The sequence below is a fragment of the Phyllobates terribilis genome, unplaced genomic scaffold (assembly GCF_046119375.1).
Source record: "Phyllobates terribilis strain yellow unplaced genomic scaffold, ASM4611937v1 Scaffold_10__3_contigs__length_209671492, whole genome shotgun sequence".
Lineage (NCBI taxonomy): Eukaryota > Metazoa > Chordata > Amphibia > Anura > Dendrobatidae > Phyllobates > Phyllobates terribilis.
Genome location: NW_027362770.1, coordinates 192,160,074 through 192,182,435, shown reverse-complemented (window position 1 = coordinate 192,182,435; position 22,362 = coordinate 192,160,074). Strand labels below are relative to the sequence as shown.

Here is a 22,362-nt window from a genome sequence, read left to right as displayed (position 1 = left end):
TAGGAGCAGTATTATAGTAGTTATATTCTTGTACATAGGGGCAGTATTATAGTAGTTATATTCTTGTATATAGGAGCAGTATTATAGTAGTTATATTCTTGTACATAGGGGGCAGTATTATAGTAGTTATATTCTAGTACATAGGGGGCAGTATTATAGTAGTTATATTCTTGTACATAGGAGCAGTATTATAGTAGTTATATTCTTGTATATAGGAGCAGTATTATAGTAGTTATATTCTTGTACATAGGGGCAGTATTATAGTAGTTATATTCTTGTATATAGGAGCAGTATTATAGTAGTTATATTCTTGTACATAGGAGCAGTATTATAGTAGTTATATTCTTGTATATAGGGGGCAGTATTATAGTAGTTATATTCTTGTACATAGGGGGCAGTATTATAGTAGTTATATTCTTGTACATAGGGGCAGTATTATAGTAGTTATATTCTTGTATATAGGGGGCAGTATTATAGTAGTTATATTCTTGTACATAGGGGGCAGTATTATAGTAGTTATATTCTTGTACATAGGGGCAGTATTATAGTAGTTATATTCTTGTACATAGGGGCAGTATTATAGTAGTTATATTCTTGTACATAGGGGCAGTATTATAGTAGTTATATTCTTGTACATAGGGGCAGTATTATGGCAGTTATATAGTTGTGCACAGTGGTGTCAGTGGTATAGGTTGGTGAAATTATATTGATATTTTATACTTTCAGGGATGAGAGAGGTGAACTATTGGATCTTCCCTGTAAAGTGTTGATGATGGGAGTTGTAGTCGCTCGGCTTTGCTTGCAGTCCTGTGATAACTTGCACCCTTTGTGTGCCGGGGCTGTCGGTGCAGATCCCATTAGGCAGATGAGGGGCCGGTAGCAGCCGCTCGGGGGGCGGTGATCGGCGGTGATTGGTCGGCTGTAATCCGTGGATCGGATCGTGCAGATTATCTGAGATCAGACGAAGCCGGAGTCGGAGCGGCAGGAAGAGAAGTTTTCTGCGGGTCTCTGCTGCCCAGTGTCGCCCACTCATGGCCTGAACCCTCGGGGGACGATGTGGGGCTGTCGGTGTCGGGCGCTGCTGCTCGGGCTCCTGCTCCAGGGATGTGCGGGACCCCGACACAAGGAGAAGAGGAGGACGGAGATCCCCCCGGACACGTGAGCGTCACTGCGGGCTACCTGCGCTGAGGATGCCCCCCAGTATACCGCTGTGCCCCCCAGTGTGCCCCTGTGCCCCCCCCAGTGTGCCCCTGTGCCCCCCCCAGTGTGCCCCTGTGCCCCCCAGTGTGCCCCTGTGCCCAGAAGTGTGCCCCTGTGTCCCCCAATGTGCCCGTGTGTCCCTGTACCCAACACTCTTCCCCTGTGCTCAGCACTCTGCACCTGTGCCCCCCAGTGTGCCCCTGTACTCAACACTCTGCCCCTGTGCCCCCCAGTGTGTTTCTGTGCCAAGCAGTCTGCCCCTCTGCCCAGGACTCTGCCCCTGTGCCCCCAAGTGTGCCCCTGTACCCAACACTCTGCCCCTGTGCCCCCCAAGTGTGCCCCTGTACCCAACACTCTACCCGTGTGCTCAGCACTCTGCCCCTGTGCTCCCCATTGTGCCCCTGTGCCCCCCATTGTGCCCAGCAGTCTGCCACTCTGCCCAGCAGTCTGCTTCTCTGCCCAGCACTCTGCCCCTCTGCCCAGCACTCTACTCGGCACTCTGCCCCTCTGCCCAGCACTCTACTCCTCTACTCAGCACTCTGCCCCTCTGCCCTGAAGCTCTAGAATTGCCCCCTTGCCCCTGCCCATAGTCCTCCCATGTACCCTAGGACTTTCTACCCTCACCCCTCTTCTCTACCTTCCTCTGCCCACCTCTGTCTCTGCTTTATCTCTTCTGGCTGCCAACTTCTTGCTTCATTCTTATTGCCCCTGTTCTTTCCAGTCGCCCACGTTCCTCATTACCTGCATCCTACAGTCGGGTGCCCATGTTCTCTTCATACTGCCCTGTGTGCCCCCTGCCTCATTCCTATGAATGCCCCTAGTGCCAGTCACCAGCCTGATCCAGCAGACTTGCCCACTTTCTCTCCTTACTGTAGCCCTCTGCCCTATATACCTACATGACTTGCTGCCCTCCTACATTCTCCTGCCCTCCACTATCTGCCAGCCTCATCCCTTGCCCTGGTATTTGTCCCCTGCCCCTCACCTGTCTCTGCCAGCCCATGTGCCCTCTGCCCGCCTCCTGCCTGCCGCTGGAATAATTGGCAATCTTATTTGCGCACAGTAACTTTATATAAGTACCCACCTGCCCACTGCTGTATTCATACAAGCAAATGCCCGCGTGCCCTCTGCCACCTGCCCCCTCTACCCTATGACTTTTTGCCAACCCCTCTTCTTTACCTTCCTCTGCCCTCCTCTATGTCTCTGCTGGCTGCCAACTTCTTGTCTTGTTCTTATTGCCCCCTGCCCTGCCAGTTACCCATTTTACCTAAGTCCCTGCATCCTATAACCCTGTGCCCATATTCTTCACATGTTGCCCGGTTTGCCCCCTGCACATTCTGTCCTGTCCTATTTGTCCATTCACTTATTTGCCCATTTTCTACCCTTTTGCCACCCATATCTGACTCATTGCCCCCATTAGTACCCATGTGGCTCCAGATATTGTAGAACTTCAGGTGCCAATATTTTGTGCCCGGTAGAAGTTTATTCTGGGATTTGTAGTTCATCCACACACATATAAGGTGTCATTGGGTTATGCAGAATAGCGCCTCCTTGTGGCAGAACCATGGCGAGGATGCTGAGTGGTGGCACAGGGCACCTACTGCTGTGCTGGGAGGACCTTTACCAAGTAGATTCATGGGCAGGGGGGCAGCACTTTCACAGAGGGGGGCAGCACAGCCAGGCGAGGGGGGGGGGGCAGCACAGCCAGGCGAGGGGGGGGGGGGGCAGCACAGCCAGACAGGGGGGCAGCACTCAGGCTGTTGTGGCCCCCTGATCGCTGCACAGCCCACTCCGCTGTGTCCTGCATGAGCCTCTGCCCTGCAGACGTCTCTAGATCCACAGTCAGTGCCAGACATTGACGTGTGCCATGTGGTGCCCAGCAGGAGCCTGGTGTCATCCAAGATATGACTTCATTTCCCCAGAGGCCCAGATCATTCATATTGCTGCCTATGACGTGCAACTTGTCAGTGGCATAGTGCCGGAGCGGTGGTACATACTAGGTGGGCTGCCATGGCACAGGATGGCTCCTGATATCTGCCAACAGCCAGGGCTTCCTAGGCCTGCATGAGATTAGAAGGAAGCATGTTTTCCCTATTTCCTCCGGATAGCGCCACCCTTTATCGTGGTTGTGTCTGGTATTGCAGTTAATCCACAATCATTTACATCACTGTGCCCCTTATTTTGCCTTTCTACCTGCCTTCCCACCACCTGTTTCAACACCTACCACCATCTGCTGTTACCCACCTGTGTGCCCACAAGCCTTGCCAGTGCCCCCCCCAATCTACGTTTTTCCCCATATCCTCGTTATATAAATGTCAGTAAAGAGTTAATATGTGCCATGTCTAGGTGCCAATCTGCTAATGGTGGGGGGTGGAACAACTCCCACTTACCGCTCGGGTTTAACCCCTTAATTGCAGATTTGAGTGATAGAGGGATGCCATGTCATCTGACACCTGTTGTGGGACTACAACCCCCATCGTGTTAGCTGGGGGTCGCAGGTGACTATTCCCCCGGCTCCAATCACCTCTTTCTATTTCAATTCCATCAATTCTGGGGTTAACGCGGTTTACCTGGCGCGGGGTTAACCCCTCCTGCGCCACCCCGTCAGTGCTTCCCTCCCATATGTGATGTTTCCTCGAGTTGTTTTTCAGCGAGATGGGATTTTTTTTTTTAATTATTTTTTTTTTATGTATCTGAGCATAAAAACACAATTTGGCAGCTCTGGAGGGAGAACCGGCTGTTTACTGCCTACATCCTGCGAGTTCTCAGCTCTGCGCGGAGCCGGGGAGGTGTGCGAGCAGAGCCACAAACCCAACTGGGACATTTGGCGCGCACTCACACATCGGGGACATACGGGGAGACGCGGGCGCTCATAGCAACGCGTGCAGCGCTGCCGAGAGCCTATGGCTGCAGAGCATCGCGCCCGGACCGCCGCCTTCTCTCATTCCTCTGCAGTCAGGAGCAATCGCGCAATTCTGATTGTTTCCGATAGATCAATTATTTATTTCTGCGCTGGCCAAAAAAAAAAAAAGTTTTTACCCCCTTTTATTTATTAACTTGTCCGGACTACCCCAAACTAATCCCAAAATAAAGGGTCTGCAGCGCCGTCTGATGGTCAGTGAAATGCTCTGCAGCTTGTAATAGACTTTGTGCCGATTTCATAATTTACAGATTTTTTTTTTTTAAGTCGTTTTTCTTTCTTGATTTGAGGTTTTTCAACAACTTTTTTTTGCAGGAAATTCATCAAAATAATGCACAGGATTCATCATTTTTTTATTTTTTTTTCCAAAGCCTTAAATTTGTCTTTTTTTTTCTGCTTGTGACTTTTTAGCAGAAGAAGAAATGTCACAAAACATGCACCGAAAAAACTTATTCCGTAGGGAACTGGTGTAGAGTTGCGCCAAATTTTGCAACTTTTTTTTTATTTTTTAAAAAGTCGCATTTATGAATCTAAAACAACCATAAAAGCTGCAAAATCAGAAAACGGAACCATAAAAGACGACTTAAAAAATCAAAAAATCGCTGATTGAGAAGTATTCACACCAAAAAGCAGGGGGAAATGCCTCTGTTTGAAGACGTCCATTGAAGGGGAACTCACCACCTCTCGTGGCCGCCTGTTCCTCTCATTGATCTCCTCACTGTCATACAGTCTCTTCTAATATCTAATCTAATTGAAGTTCCCCTTCAATGGACGTCTTCAATCAGAGGCTGGACAGACATCTGTCTGAGATGATCTAGTGAATCCTGCTTTGAGCAGGGGGTTGGACCAGATGACCCAGGAGGTCCCTTCCAACTCTACCATTCTATGATTCTATGATTCTATGATAATCTGTGTCTCCTCCCATTCAGTTTCATCCCATTGCTTCTAGTCTTTCCTTGTGCAAATGAGAATAAGGCTGATCCCTCTACAATGTGACAGCCCTTGACATATTTGTAGACAGCTATTAAGTCTCCTCTCAGTCTTCTTTTTTGCAGCTAAACATTCCCAGATCCTGTACCCGTTCCTCATAGGACAGGGTTTGCAGACCAGTCACCATTCTGGTCGCTCTTCTCTGAACTTGCTCCAGTTTGTCGATGTCTTTTTTAAAATGTGGTGCCCAAAACTGGACGCAGTATCCAGATGAGGTCTGACCAAAGAGGAGTAAAGACCGATAATGACTTCACGTGATCTAGACTGTATGCTTCTGTTAATACATCCCAGAATTGTATTTGCCTTTTTTGCTGCTGCATCACACTGTTGACTCATGTTCAGTCTATGATCTATTAGTATACCTAAGTCTTTTTCACACGTGCTGTTGCTTAGCTCTATTCCTCCCATTCTGTATATGCTTTTTTCATTTTTATTGCCCAGATGTAGTACTTTGCATTTTTCCCTGTTAAAAACCATTCTGTTGGTTGCTGCCCACTGCTCCAGTTTATTTAGGTCTTTTTGAAGCCTCTCTCTCTTCTCTAGTGTTAGCTATCCCTCCTAGCTTTGTGTCATCAGCAAATTTAATCAGTTTACCCTCAATTCCTTCATCTAAATCACTGATAAAGATTTTGAACAATACAGGTCCCAGGACAGAGCCCTGTGGTACCCCACTTGAGACATTCATCCAGCTGGATGTGAAGCCATTTACGACCACTCTGAGTCCGATCACTAAGCCAGTTATGAATACACCTAACAGTTGCCTTGTCCATTCCATACTTGGTCATTTTTTCAATAAGGATGGTGTGAGATACTTTGTCAAATGCTTTGCTGAAGTCAAGATATACTATATCTACAGCATTTCCCTGATCCACCCAGTCAGTGATTCTGTCATAGAAGGAAATTAAGTTAGTCTGACATGACTTGTTAGTTACAAACCCATGCTGACTCTGGTTAATCACTTCATTCTTATCCAGGTACTTACATACATGTTGTTTAATAATTTGTTCAAAGATCTTTCCTGGTATAGAAGTCATACTCACCGGCCTATAGTTCCCTGGGTCCACCTTCTTCCCCCTTTTTGAAGATAGCAACAACATTTGCTCTTCTCCAGTCTTCTGAAACTTCTCCTGTTCTCCAAGAATTTTCAAAGATTATGGAGAGTGGTTCTAAAATTTCTTCTACGATCTCCTTCAGTACTCTGGGGTGTAATTCATCTGGACCTGGAGACTTGAACTCATTTATGTTAGCTAAATATTCCCTCACAATCTCTCTGTTTACAGATAACTTGGATTCTTCTATTCCTTTAATAGGACAGTGAAGATCAGTTGATGTTACATTTTCTTTCTGAGAGAAAACAGATGCAAAATAGGAATTAAAAAGTTCGGCCTTCTCAACATCCTTTCTTACCATTTCACCATTTTTATCCTGTAAAAATCCTACAGCATCTTTGACTTTTCTTTTACTTTTGACATACCCCTAAAATCTTTTTTTTATTGCTTTTGACATCTCTTGCAAGCCTTAATTCATTGTCAGCTTTAGCTAACCTGATACATGCCCTACAGGTTCTGCAGACTGCATTATAATCTTCTTTAGATATGCCTCCCTCTTTCCATTTGATAAACATTTCTTTCTTTTTAGCATGTGTTTAAGTTCTGTGTTCATCCATCCTGGTTTCCTTAAATGCTTCCCATTCTTCCTACTATTCGGGATTGTTAACGATTGTACTTTGAGAACCTCATTTTTAAAAATTTCCCATCTTTCCTGGACATTTTTGTCCTTAAGGACATCCAGTCATTGGATCCCTCCTATTCTCATTCTCATATTCAGTCGCTTAAAATCTGCCTTTCTGAAATCTAACCTTGAAGTTTGAGTCTTCACATGTCTTCCTCCTCTAGTTATCCAAAATTCTATAATAGCATGATCGCTGCCTCCTAGGGTCCCAGCCACCTTTACCTCCTCAACCATTTCCTCCCTGTTTATAAGGATTAGATCCAAAGTAGCAGATCCCCTTGTTTTCTCCCCTACCTTTTGGAAGATAAAGTTGTCAGCAAGAGAGGATAAGAATTTGCTTGACCTGTTAGGCTATGTGCCCACGATGCAGAAATGCTGCATATTTTTACGCTTCTCCCTGGCAGGAAAAACGCATGCGGTTTTTTACGTGCGTTTTTCCCGCCAGGTAGAAGCGTTTGTCAAGCGTTTTTGCATGGATTTCTGCATGCGGGTTATCAAGCGCTTTTCCAAGCGATTTTAGCATCACTTGGAAAAGTGCTTGACAACTTGTTCACACTATATAAATCCATTCAACCGACATATATAGTGTGACCAAGTAATAATTAAAAAAAAGAATAAGAATGGTAAAAAATAAAGATTATATTCACCTTCCGGTGTCTTCCCGGTGTCATCTCTGCTGCGTCCGGTCTCTTGCAATGCTCGCGGTAGTGTGAAGGACCTGCGCTGACGTCATTGAGTCATGTGATGGGTCACATGCAGTCTTGCGGAATTGGCGCGTTCTAATGCAAGTCAATGGCGGCGATTACGCTGCGTGTCCACAAAATTAATGGACATGCTGCGGATTTTTGAGCGCAGCATAAACGCTGTGGAAAAATCCTCAGCATGGGCATTGAAAGTGCGGAATTGCATTGGAGACCATGGGGGAAGGTTTACCAAGCGTTTCCCAAGCGTTTACGCTGCGGAAATTCTGCAGCGTAAACGCTTGAAAAACGCATCGTGGGCACACAGCCTTAGTTTTACTTGAGAGAGATTCCCAGCAAATGTCTGGATAGTTGAAATCTCCCATGACCACTACGTCATATTTTTTGGAGAACTTGGTCATTTGATACATAAAGAGTTCATCCATATCTTCAGCTTGCCCAGGTGGCCTGTAGTAAATGCCTACAATGGTGTCCTTTCCGTTGTTCTCTCCTTGTATTCTTAGGCTATGTGCCCACGATGCAGAAATGAAGCAGAACATTTCTGCAGCATTTCTGCATCTCCCTGGCAGATTGTGCATGCGTTTTTCCTGCAGAATACATGCGGATCCACATGCGGGTTCACATGCGTTTCCGCATGCAGATTGACAAGCGCTTTCCAGGCGATAGCATCACTTGGAAAGTGCTTGACAACTAGGTCACACTGTATAAATCCATGCAAACTGCATATATAGTGTGACCGTAAAAATAAAATAAAATAAAGCTATACTCACCCCCGAGGCCCCGGCGTGGCTGCAGCGCTGCTTCCTGGCTGGTTCCCGGCTGCCAGCAAGTAGAGAGAAGCCGTCGGAAAGGTGAATATAATCTTTATTTGTTATTTTATTCTTTTTTTACAGGTACAATGGTACCCAGGTCTGGATGAGAGTCTTCTCTCCTCCAGAACTGGGTACCATCCGCACATAGAGACGCATAGAAGCCGCTTGTACAAATGTACAGACACAGATTCTATGCGTCTCAATGCAAGTCAATGGCGGCGCTTCCGCAAAATTAATGAACATGCTGCGGATTTATGAGCGCTGCAGAAACGCTGCGGAAAAATCCACAGCACGTGCGGATTACCAAGCGTTTGTGATGCGTTTCCGCTGCGGAAATTCTGCAGCGGAAACGCATGAAAAACGCATCGTGGGCACGCAGCCTAACCCAAACAGTTTCCACAGAACTCCCAGTCTCTGAAGCTTCAATCTCTGTGCAGATATTCGCTTTTCTAACATACAATGCGACACCTCCTCCTCGTTTATCAAGTCTGTTTCTTGCAGATAAGTTGTATCCTTTTAGCCTTTTATTCCAATCATGTGTATCGTCCCACCAAGTTTCAGTGATTCCAATGACATCATATTCCTTTTCCTGCATTAGTAGTTCCAATTCTCCTTGTTTGTTGCCCATGCTTTGTGCATTTGTATAAAAACATTTTAGTTTGTGATTGGTTTCTCTTCCTCCCATATTTTTATTATTTAGATTTTTTTGTCTTTGTTCTTCCTTTCCACTTCCAGTAGCAGAGATCTCAATAGTATTTGTCAGTTGTATGGCTTTTTCTGGCCTTTTGCTTCCCTTCCCACATTGTTCTAGTTTAAAGCTCTCCTGATGAGTGTAGCAAGGCGACTTCCAAATACATGTTTTCCAGTCTTCGTAAGGTGCACCCCATCTCTAGCAAGTAGTCCATCGTATAGGTAATTCATTCCGTGATCCAGAAATCCAAATCCTTGTTGACGGCACCATCGACGTAGCCAGTTGTTCACCTGTAGAATCTTATTCCACCTCATTGTTCCATGGCCATCCACTGGGAGGATGGATGAGAAGACCACCTGCGCTCCCAATTCTTTCACTTTCTTGCCTAAGTCTTCAAAGTCACTGCAGATGGTTTCCAGGTCCTTTCTTGCGGTGTCATTTGTCCCCACATGTATTAGCAGGAATGGGTAGTGATCTGTAGGTCTGAAGAGTCTTGATATCCTGTCAGACACATCTTTAATTTTTGCTCCTGGAAGACAGCACATTTCTCTTGAGGTTATGTCTGGTCTGCAGATAGCGGCCTCTGTTCCTCTTAACAGGGAATCCCCCATGACCACCACTCTCCGTTTTTTCTTCACAACATTCTTCTTTCTCCATCCAGGAGGATTCTGAGGGCTTACAAGGTTATTCATTGCTGGCAAAGTCTTATTTTGCTGTATTTCTTCATGGTTCTCCTGCGTGAGAGCCTGGTACTGGTTCCTGAGCAGTATGGGTGCTGACTGCCTCTCGATCCTCCTGCTTCTGTGGGTCACAGGCTTCCATTCCTCTGTTTCGTCAGGTGCAGTTCGAATTTCTTCTCTTTCTGAATCATGAAGAGATAATTCTGCTCTGTCTAAGAACTCTTCACCTTCCTTAATGATTTTCAAGGTAGTTAACCTCTCTTCTAGATTTCGCAACTTTTCCTCCAACAGGGACACAAGCTTGCATTTCTGGCATGTGAAGTTTGGCTTTTCCACTGGCAAGTCTGTGAACATGTAGCAGGATATGCAGCTCACCAAATGGCTCCTGGACTCTTCCATGCTTGTTACAATGTATCAGCGTCTGCAGCTCACACAAAGTCTAGAGTGGATACAATTGTAACAAACCCTCAGAAGTATTGGGTGGAAGCAAGTTTTCGGTAAAATAGCAGCGTGTCAGCCATAGGTGACCCTCGTCAGTGGTGGCTGCCTCAGGTGACCCCCATAGCAGCGTCTCTGCCTCAGGTGACCCCCATAGCAGCGTCTCTGCCTCAGGTGCCCCCCCCCCCCCATGGTGGCACGTCTGCCTCAGGTGACCCCCCCCCATGGTGGCACGTCTGCCTCAGGTGACCCCCCCCATTTGCTGAGTGTCGGCCTCAGGTGACGATCTGTAGCTACCATTACAGACATACAGGTCCCTTTAGTCATCAGATCTCGGGTCGGTGTTTTCATCTCCCATCTTCCATTGTTTCCTCAGCTGGTAATGTCATTAATGGCGTCTCTCATTGATCGACGGCATCCATTTCTTTGCTTCCTTTCTATAGCTGGGTTGAGGGTTTCCCCAGTGTAACGTCGTTATCTCGGCCAGACACCATTACTCCACGTTATAATGTCCATCTCAGGAGGAAGTTGTTCTATTGTGATCACTCAGCCTGTGGAAACAGTCGGCCATCTTTAACTTTATTAGACCGATCACCATTTTGAAACAAACTAATGGAAATGCAGCATATGAGGAAAAACAACGGAGATGTAACCAGAAACCCCAGTGTTACATCTGTATCTGGGTCCCCCGAGATCACCACCCTCCCCTCCAATGTAGTAGAGAGGCCCGTGGGCCACATCAGCCACCAGGGCACCAGGGCCTGGGTGTGATTCATCCTCTGCACCACATACTGTTGCTCCACCCCCGGCATTTTTTGTGATTTGATTAGATTTTTAAGTTCACTATGCATAACTACTCACCTCCGTAAAGTCAGTACTTTGTAGAGCCTCCTTTTGCGGCAATTCCAGCTGCAAGTTGCTTTGGATAAGTCTCTATGAGATTTCCACATTTTGCCACTGGGATTTTTGCCCATACCTCAAGATAAAACTGCTCCAGCTCCTTCAGGTTAGATGTTTCCTCTGTTGAACAGCGATCTTCACATCTGACCACAGATTCTCCATTGGATTAAGGTCTGGACTGTGACTCGGCCGCTCCAGAACATTTACATGTTTTCCCTTGTAGCCCACGAGTGTTGCTTTGGGTCATTGTCTTGTTGGAAGGTAAACCTCCGTCCAGTCTCACATCACTGACAGACTGAAACAAGGTTTTGCTCAAGAATATCTCTTTATTTTGCACCATCAATCATCCCCTCAACTTGGACCATTTTCACTGTCCCTGCTGCCAAAAATCATCCCCACAGGCTGATGCTGCCACCACCATGTTTCACTGTGAGGATGTTGTTCTTAGGATGATGAGCTGTGGTGGTTTGGAGCCAGACATAGCGTTTAACCTGGTGGACAAAAAGTTCAGTTTTGGTCTCATCTGACCACAGCACTTTCCTCCATATATTTGGGGAGTCTCCCACATGTCTTTTGGCAAACGTAAATCAAGCCTTACAGTTTTTGTGTGTAAGTAAAGGCTTTTTTTCTGCCCACTCTTCCATAAAGGCCACCTCTATGGAGTGTAGGGCTTATTGTGGTTGTATGGACAGATACTCCAGTCTCTGCTTGGGAACTCAGCAGCTCCTTCAGGGTTACCTTTTGGTCTCTGTGCTGCCTCTCTGATTAATGCCGTCCTTGCCTGGGCTGAGAGTTTTGGTGGGCGGTACACTCTGGGCAGGTTTGTTGTGGTGCCATGTTCTTTCCATTTGATGATAATGGATTTGATGGTGCTCCGGGGGATCATCAGAGATTGGGATATTTTTTTATAACCCAACACTGACTTGTGCTTCTCAACAACTTTGTCCCTGACTTGTTTGGAGATCTCCTTGGTCTTCATGGTGTTGTTTGGAGATCTCCTTGGTCTTCATGGTGTTTGGTTAGTGGTGCTTCTTGTTAATGGTGTGGCCTTTCAGAAAAGGTAAAGTGTATATAATGACAAACATGTGACACTTAGATTGCACACAGGTGGACGTCTGTCACCAAGCATGGGACTTATGACATTTTTAGGGGCTTCATAGCAAAAGGGGTTAATACATATGCACATGCCCATTTTTAGTTATTTGATCCCATAAAGTTAATTTATGCCTATATTTTTTTCACTTCATTTTACCAATTTAGACTATTTAGTGCTGATGCATCAGGCATGAATCGGATTACAAGAATATTTAAACACAGGTTGTAATGTAACAACAAAATGGGTATTAAGCCAAGGGGGGTGAATACTTTTACAAGCCACTGTAGCAAAGCCCATGCCCTGTATTACAGATCTGTGCTGTGCAGGACGGTATACAATCTGCTGGCATTCAGATATACAGGACTATACAAAAGTTTTAGACAGGTGAGGAAAAAATACTGCAAAGTTAAAATCTTTCAAAAGGAGAAGTGAATGAACAAAAGAAAAATCTTGCACACAGTTTATCAAGGATCTCGGCAGGAGATTGTTCCAAACACCTTGGAGAACTGAGCCCAGATCTTCTGTGTATGAGGCTTGTGCCGATCCTTCGGTCTCTTCATGTGATCCCAGACAGACGGGATGATGTGAGATCGGGGCTCTGTGTGACCGGATTATCACCCCAGGACTCCTCGTTCTTAATGACAATTCTTCATGAAGACGACTTCTGGCCAGACTTCTACGAAGAGTAGATGATGTGTAGCTGGGTCCACTGGTTGCTGCCAGTTCTGACCTGATGGCACTGCTGGACACCTTCCGATATCAAAGGAAAGTAACACAGTGTATCTTTCATCTGCTGCACTAAGTTTCCTTGGCCGATCACTGCGTCTATGGTCCTCAACATTGCCCATTTCTTGGTGTTCTCAATTCTGAGAAATCCAGGCCGATACTTACCCACCATGTAATACCATCAGGGAGTCATCTGATCTGCTCCTAAATTTATTCTGCAGATGGACAGCGACTCCCAACATCCAGCCAGTGCTGGCGGCCTGTCACCAGACAGTGACGGCGGAGGCGGCGGCCTGTCACCAGACAGTGACGGCGGCGGCCTGTCACCAGACAGTGACGGCGGCGGCCTGTCACCAGACAGTGACGGCGGCGGCCTGTCACCAGACACTGGCGGCGACGGCCTGTCACCAGACACTGGCGGCGGAGGCGACGGCCTGTCACCAGACACTGGCGGCGGAGGCGGCGGCCTGTCACCAGACACTGGCGGCGGAGGCGGCGGCCTGTCACCAGACACTGGCGGCGGAGGCGGCGGCCTGTCACCAGACACTGGCGGTGGAGGCGGCGGCCTGTCACCAGACACTGGCGGGATTTATATTTCTCTTTTTCTAATTCCCTTTGCATTTTTTTAATTGACTATATTCTGATTTGATTACCGCACAGTAATCTATAACGGTACCACTGTTCACCGCAGTATAACCATTACCAAGAGTGAACCGTGTATCTAATCCTGTGATACAGAATCTCAGCACTATACATCATTAAGGCAGTGATTATGGCGGAGTGGTCAATATTGGGCTTTTATGTTTTCAGGATCTCAGCTAATTATATCTTCTGTTCTGCATTGTGTAAATAAAGTTTGTTGATGCTATAGGTGCACACACTCACGGTGTTCATGCTACCATATAAATGTGATCATGTTGCCCAGAGCAACCAATCAGAACCGCACTTTAATTTTGTAAATTACTTTAGAAAAATGAAAGCTGAATGCTGATTGGTTACTGTAGGCAACCATGCCACCTGGTAACTGAGGCCTAGTATGTCAACACATCTTTTGCTCTCTTCAATAAACTTTAGTGGGGAAAGTGTTCTTCAAAGACACATTATAAATAGTTTCTCATTTACGGGTTTATATTGGGATGTTGAGACGCGTCATTAACAACGTCTTCTTTCTTCTTAGGGTGAAGATTTGGGCAGACATGTTTGGCAGTGAGATGTACGCGTTGGTCACGAAATACTCGGGCTCCCTCCTCTTACAGAAGGTTGGTGAAGCCGTAGGCTGCCATCTCTTATTATTACAGTTCCTATGAAGGTGATATGGGCGGTAGATAATGTGCAGCGTCGCTGCGGGGGGCGACAAAATCAAACTCCTTCCAAATTCATCTGTCCCAGAAGAGGCAGCAAATCATCCAGTCTCACAATAGCCCTCCGGAAATTAGCAATTCTTGGTGGTCTCGGTACATACCATCCGGCCCCTCGTCCCCTCGGTGTATACCATCCGGCCCCTCGTCCCCTCGGTGTATACCATCCGGCCCCTCATCCCCTCGGTGTATACCATCCGGCCCCTCGCCCCCCAGTGTATACCATCCGGCCCCTTGTCACCTTGGTGCATACCATCCAGCCCCTCGGTGCATACCATCCGGCCCCTCGGTGCATACCATCCGGCCCCTCGTCCCCTCGGTGCATACCATCCGGCCCCTCGTCCCCTCGGTGCATACCATCCGTCCCCTCGGTGCATACCATCCGTCCCCTCGGTGCATACCATCCGGCCCCTCGTCCCCTCGGTGCATACCATCCGTCCCCTCGTCCCCTCGGTGCATACCATCCGGCCCCTCGTCCCCTCGGTGCATACCATACGGCCCCTCGTCCCCTCGGTGCATACCATCCGTCCCCTCGGTGCATACCATCCGTCCCCTCGGTGCATACCATCCGTCCCCTCGGTGCATACCATCCGGCCCCTCGTCCCCTCGGTGCATACCATCCGGCCCCTCGTCCCCTCGGTGCATACCATCCGGCCCCTCGTCCCCTCGGTGCATACCATCCGGCCCCTCGTCCCCTCGGTGCATACCATCCGGCCCCTCGTCCCCTCGGTGCATACCATCCGGCCCCTCGTCCCCTCGGTGCATACCATCCGGCCCCTCGTCCCCTCGGTGCATACCATCCGGCCCCTCACCTCCCAGGTGCATACCATCCGGCCCCTCGTCCCCTCGGTGCATACCATCCGGCCCCCCACCCCCCTGGTGTACAACATCCAGCCCCCCCCCCCCCGCTGCATACCATCCGGCCCCTCGCCCCCCCGCTGCATACCATCCGGCCCCTCGCCCCCCCGCTGCATACCATCCGGCCCCTCGCCTCCCCGGTGTATACTATCTGGCCCCCAGCCCCCCCTCCCCCACCCGGTGCATACCATCCGGCCCCTCGCCTCACTGGTGCATACAATCCGGCCCCTCGCCTCACTGATGCATAATATCTGGCCCATCGCCCCCTCCCCCAGTATGTTTAACAGTCAGCCCCTCGCCCTCCAGTATATAACATCCAGCCCCAATGTCCTGGGATCTAACGTCTGCCCCTCACCATGTTGTCTGCCTTTACTAACACTCACTGATACCAGCGTGGTCCTGTAATAGGAGCCACTGGGGTAACAAGTCCGTCCATGACATTTCTTCCCCCATCACCTGTGAGTGATATTAGGAGATATTAGAAGGAGCCGCAGCAACTCAAAGTGGAGACCCCGTAACGTCACAGAGCGGGGGGTGGGGGGGGGGTTGAGTGCTGAGGAGCAGAGGGCAGAAAAGTCACCACTGCCCTGCTGCCCCCATAACTGCAGAGTCCAGACCCCCTCTGGTATCAGCGCAAACACTGCGCTCCCGCCAGGAGCATCCTGGCCGAGCAGCCGTACATCACCAAGCACAAAGCCGAGTGTCGTATGGAATGGTGTAAAGCCGTCACCACTGGACTCTGGAGGAGACGTGTTCTGTGCAGTGACGGATCACACTTCTCTGTCTGCCTCTGATGGAGGAGTCTGGGTTTGGTGATTCCAGGAGGACGTTGCCCCCTGACTGCAGTGTGCCCACTGTGCAGATGGTGGAGGAGGATAGTGCTATGGGCTGTTGTCAGGGGGTGACCTCGGCCCCCTAGTTCCAGTGATGGGAAATCTTAATGCTTCAGTACAAGACATTGTGTACATAGTATGGCTGTACAGTGTAGTCTTTATGCTATTTATTACAATAAAAACTATATAGGCCCAGGCGGGCAAGACGCAGACATGTGCCCCACATTCGCCAGACTGCGCTGATGATGTGCCACGGGATTAAGTGGGTCATATGACCTCTACGAGGACAGCTAGGCCGGCCGGATTAAGAATAACCAGGGATGGGATTAGTGTGACACACACGTGCCATGAGCCACACTGCTGTCAGCTTGTGCCCGCAATGCAGTGTGCCCGCAATGCAATGTGCCCGGGCAGGAGAACATACAATACAAATGTATCCCACGAAGACGATTACATGGGAAGGGAGACCCATGGCCGGCGCTCAGGTCCCTCGCGCAGATTTGCAGCTGAGGGGCTGAGCCCGTGGATCTGGAGGATTAGTGTTTGCTCTTTTCGGACATCGCTCTTCAGTCGCTCTGTTCCTAGGAAAGTTGGATGACACATTTTATGGCCATCATTGGGCTCCCACAAGGGTTCTTTGGCCGCTCTAATAGTTCTCACCCAGATTTTCCATAAACGCATCATGAAGGAGAAGCCTTTGAATAGAATTTGTAAGAACCTGACAGATGATGACTGCGATTAATATGTCTATAATAGGGAAAATCGCGATTGTCAGGGAATGAAGGGGTTTATCATCTCGCTTACTATACAGAGCTATATACTGGGGGATTAACAGGTCACTACAGAATCACATAATCTGACAGAACGTGATCTCCACGTGGATCTCCTGCCAAGTGCTATCCAGTAAGCCTGTGCTGACCCATCCTACGAGCAAGAAATCTGCCCTCACTAATGATGGACGACGCTGCTGTATTCATACTGCACCCTCATCTATTATATATAATTGTCTTATCCCGTCTGTCTTGTCCTGTCCAGGAAATCCTGCGTCGCTGATTGGTCCTGCCGCGGCCAATCAGCGATATTGGCGCCAAATTTAAACACCACTCTGCTGATTGGTCGCGATTTTGGCGCCAAATTTAAACCTCGCTCTGCTGATTAGTCGCGACCGCCGGCCGTGACCAATCAACGATATTGGCGCCAAATTTAAACACCGCTCTGCTAATTGCGCCCCGTCGGCCGCATACATATTCTAGAATACCCGATGCGTTAGAATCGGGCCACCATCTAGTCATCCATATGTAGACATGTTCTTCCAGTCTTTGTTAATATTAAACGTAAAACTTCCATCTCTGCTCACTATATTATAATACTGCCACCTATGTAAATGAATATAACTACTATAATACTGCTCCCTATGTACAAGAATATAACTACTATAATACTGCTCCCTATGTACAAGAATATAACTACTATAATACTGCCCCCTATGTACAAGAATATAAGTGCTATAATACTGCCTCTATGTACAAGAATATAACTACTATAATACTTCTATGTACAAGAATATAACTACTATAATACTTCTATATACAAGAATATAACTACTATAATACTGCTCCTATATACAAGAATATAACTACTATAATACTTCTATGTACAAGAATATAACTACTATAATACTGCTCCTATATACAAGAATATAACTACTATAATACTGCCCCCTATGTACAAGAATATAACTACTATAATACTGCCCCTATGTACAAGAATATAACTACTATAATACTGCCCCCTGTGTACAAGAATATAACTACTATAATACTGCCCCTATGTACAAGAATATAACTACTATAATACTGCCCCCTATGTACAAGAATATAACTACTATAATACTGCCCCCTATGTACAAGAATATAACTACTATAATACTGCCCCTATGTACAAGAATATAACTACTATAATACTGCCCCCTGTGTACAAGAATATAACTACTATAATACTGCCCCTATGTACAAGAATATAACTACTATAATACTGCCCCCTATGTACAAGAATATAACTACTATAATACTGCCCCCTATGTACAAGAATATAACTACTATAATACTGCTCCTATGTACAAGAATATAACTACTATAATACTGCCCCTATGTACAAGAATATAACTACTATAATACTGCTCCCTATGTACAAGAATATAACTACTATAATACTGCCCCTATGTACAAGAATATAACTACTATAATACTGCTCCTATGTACAAGAATATAACTACTATAATACTGCCCCTATGTACAAGAATATAACTACTATAATACTGCTCCCTATGTACAAGAATATAACTACTATAATACTGCCCCCTATGTACAAGAATATAACTACTATAATACTGCTCCCTATGTACAAGAATATAACTACTATAATACTGCCCCCTATGTACAAGAATATAACTACTATAATACTACCCCCTATGTACAAGAATATAGCTACTATAATACTGCCCCTATGTACAGGAATATAACTACTATAATACTGCCTCCTATGTACAAGAATATAACTACTATAATGCTGCTCCTATGTACAAGAATATAACTACTATAATACTGCCCCCTCTTTAGCAGAGGCCTGAAGGGTTTGATGCAAAATTGCCTGATATTTGTAGTGTTCATAATTCCCTCTACCTTGACTAAAGCTCCAGTTACAGCTGCCGAAAATAAAACCGCCCCAAAGCACAATGCTGCCTCCACTATGCCTCACTGTGGGAATGGTGACCTTCTGGTGATACGGGGTGTCGGCTTTGCACCTTTTGAAATTATAGCCAAAAATGATCCCCTTGTTCTCATTAGACAGAACACGTGTCCTGCTTCTGGTCGACGTGATGGATGTTTTGGCATAACACCGCCAGGCTTGTATGTTTTTCTGTGTAATAAAAGGCTACCGTCTTGCCACCCGACCCCCACAGATTGGACATATGAAGAATATGGGAGAGTGTGGTCACATGCAGGACACAACCAGGACTGGCCAGAAATTCCTGCAGCTCATTTAATGTTGCTGTCGGCTTCTCGGCACCTCCCGAAATAATTTTCTTCTCGTCTTTTCATCAATATTTTTGGGGCGTCCAGTTCTAGGTAATGTCACTGTTGGGCCACATTTCAGTCCCCTATTGATCATGTCTTCACAGTTCTCCAGGGTAGATCTAATGCTTGGGAAATGTTTTTGTACCTTCTCCTGACTGATAACTTTCCACAATGAGATCCTTTGCTGTGTTGTCAGCTGTTTATGGAGCAGAAAATGTCAGGAAAAAACACCTAGAACGGCGACACTTTCTCTGGGGTTAATCAAAAACGCTGTAAATGATGGCGGCCAGTCACTGACTATTATGTAACAAGATGTGATTGGCTAATACTGAACACAGCCACAGCTGCAGTTATAAGGGGGTGTTCACACTTATGCAACCACAGTATTTTAGTTGAATTATTTTTATTGCACCTGACAGAAGTACAAGGATGTGGAGCCCACGCTGAGCATCGAGGAGGTGGATGGACTGGAGCTGGTCAGGAAGTTCTCAGAAGAGATGGAGAGCATGCTGCGGAGGAAGGTGGAGGCGGTGGAGGTAGAAGCGTTACATATGATATCCGCTTGTTCCTCTTTGTTTGCCTCCATGTTGCGGACATTTTTCTTTCTTCTCCAGGGACATGCTGGTCATTGATTATCAAACACTTCAGAGCTGCATTCACAATCTTGAGCTGACATCTTCCGGCTCAATGTCTTCATTCACAATTCTGCCAACCTGAGAAGATAGTTGGCTGTACCTGCCCTTGTTGTGGGGATTGGCTATCATGTATTTGGGGTCGTGAATGATCGGGCGTGTTGGATTTCAATGTGCCCAATCTTTTTTTATTTTCGTTTTCTTTCTCTCTAGAGACTGGTGGAGGCGGCAGAAGAAGCGGATTTACGCCATGAGTTTAATTCATCCCTAGAGGTGAGTGATCCTGTCTGACGTCACTTCCTGTCGGCCATATTAACATATACGGAGGCAGAGTCTTTTGTCATCTGGTCACCCACCTTTACCCGAGTCTTGGGGTCCATTAACGCTGTCTGGGAATGAATGTTCCTAAGATTTCCTGATAATCGTGCCGTATAAATACCCCCTCAGTGCCCATCACCCATTTATTGTGATTCTGGTGGGCACACGGGTGTTCTGACCCAAACGTAACAGTCTTATTTATGCCTACCAGGGGGTCAAGTTCGGAGACAGAGACCCGCGGGCCGGTCCGTTCATGGAAGTCTTAATTCGGCCTTAGGTGAAGGTGTCTCGGAGTCCCTAAATCCCGTCCTTGGCCCCTTACCCCCCTGTAGAGATGTACTGGTTGTTTCTGACCCACTCGTGTAATCAGTCCAGAGTGTCTACAGCAGCCACGTGAACCACTCTGTGTCCAGACGGTGACTGCCGCAGCTCTCTCTTCCCCTCTCCCAGCAGCGCTCAATTCCTCAGTAGCTTGGGAATCCCCCGTACTTGTCATCACCACCCCCGCTAATAAGACTTGGCAATAATCTATAGTTGGCAACCACTTCTGTGCCAGGAGGAAAGTTAGGCGTTTTCAGCGAGATAGACTAAAGGCGAGTAGGAGGAGAAGTTAGCTACTTCCTGCATGGAATGTGCATGTTACTTCCTCCTGCCTGATCTGTCTCATTAATGAATTTTCGGTAATTCTAGCATTGGGTTACCTGCGTATAATCAGCCCTTTCATCTCTTTGCAGTTCGAATACTATAATTCCGTTCGGATTAACGAGAAGGACGACAACGATAATTACGTGGATCTGGGGAACGAATTCATCCTGGAAAATAACGAGCATTTTAATAATCTGAGGGTGAACACGACCCTCAGTAACATCCAGCTGCCCACCAACGTGTATAACAAAGGTGAGTGCCCCCTGCTGGAGGGGAGCAGAGCTGCGCACAACTACCTGCACTCCATACCACCCTCTGCTGGGCAAGTGAAGCATAACGGGGGGGGGTAACTTTTTTTATTTATTAGTATATGCAAGGCTAAAAGGTGATTTTTGTTTCTTTTTATAACATAATTTTCAGTGGAAGATATATATATATGTGTATGTATGTATGTATTTTTTATTCTAGTGCATTGTGAACACTAAATCTCCCACAATGCAACGCAGCAGGACATGCATCGTATAGGCCTTGACCTAGCAGTGCAAGATTACAGATTTCTTCAAATATTCTCCCAATCTCATGTTTTTAGATCCAGATATCCTGAACGGGGTGTACATGTCTGAGGCATTGAACCCCATTTTTGTGGACAACTTCCAGAGGGACCCCACGCTCACCTGGCAGTATTTTGGCAGCTCCACTGGGTTTTTCCGCCTATATCCAGGTAAAAGGGTCGAATTTGGGGCTTGGGGGGGATTATATAAACTGCTCAAAAAAATAAAGGGAACAGTGAAATCCCCCCTCCTAGATCTGAATGAATGAAATATTCTCATTGAATACTTTGTTCTGTAGAAAGCTGAATGTGCTGACAACAAAATCACACAAAAATCATCAATGGAAATCACATTTATTAACCAATGGAGGCCTGGATTTGGAGTCACCCCCAAAATTAAAGTGGAAAAACACACTACAGGCCGATCCAACTGTGATGTAATGTCCTTAAAACAAGTCACAATGAGGCTGAGTATTGTGTGTGGCCTCCACGTGCCTGTATGACCTCCCTACAACGCCTGGGCATGCTCCTGATGAGGCTGAGTATTGTGTGGGGCCTCCACGTGCCTGTATGACCTCCCTACAACGCCTGGGCATGCTCCTGATGAGGCTGAGTATTGTGTGTGGCCTCCACGTGCCTGTATGACCTCCCTACAACGCCTGGGCATGCTCCTGATGAGGCTGAGTATTGTGTGTGGCCTCCACGTGCCTGTATGACCTCCCTACAACGCCTGGGCATGCTCCTGATAAAGCTGAGTATTGTGTGTCGCCTCCACGTGCCTGTATGACCTCCCTACAACGCCTGGGCATGCTCCTGATGAGGCTGAGTATTGTGTGTGGCCTCCATGTGCCTGTATGACCTCCCTACAATGCCTGGGCATGTTCCTGATGAGGCTGAGTATTGTGTGTGGCCTCCATGTGCCTGTATGACCTCCCTACAATGCCTGGGCATGTTCCTGATGAGGCTGAGTATTGTGTGTGGCCTCCATGTGCCTGTATGACCTCCCTACAACGCCTGGACATGCTCCTGATGAGGCTGAGTATTGTGTGTGGCCTCCACGTGCCTGTATGACCTCCCTACAACGCCTGGGCATGCTCCTGATGAGGCTGAGTATTGTGTGTGGCCTCCACGTGCCTGTATGACCTCCCTACAACGCCTGGGCATGCTCCTGATGAGGCTGAGTATTGTGTGTGGCCTCCATGTGCCTGT

The 22,362-nt window shown here is 47.1% G+C and overlaps 1 protein-coding gene across 2 annotated transcripts in view; it reads left to right on the top strand.

Annotated features, from left to right (window-relative positions):
• Positions 1-835: 835 nt before the first annotated feature.
• Positions 836-22,362, top strand: part of LOC141164332 (voltage-dependent calcium channel subunit alpha-2/delta-4-like) — an 87,981-nt gene continuing 66,454 nt past the window's right edge. The window contains exons 1-6 of one of the 2 annotated variants that reach the window (XM_073649464.1): positions 836-1,158; positions 14,060-14,141; positions 19,428-19,544; positions 19,854-19,913; positions 20,693-20,855; positions 21,193-21,324. In XM_073649464.1, the coding sequence (XP_073505565.1) occupies positions 1,055-1,158; positions 14,060-14,141; positions 19,428-19,544; positions 19,854-19,913; positions 20,693-20,855; positions 21,193-21,324 (658 nt within the window). In that variant the 5' untranslated portion in view covers positions 836-1,054. The remainder of the gene's footprint in view (positions 1,159-14,059; positions 14,142-19,427; positions 19,545-19,853; positions 19,914-20,692; positions 20,856-21,192; positions 21,325-22,362) is intronic. The other variant, XM_073649465.1, reaches the window with a different exon arrangement.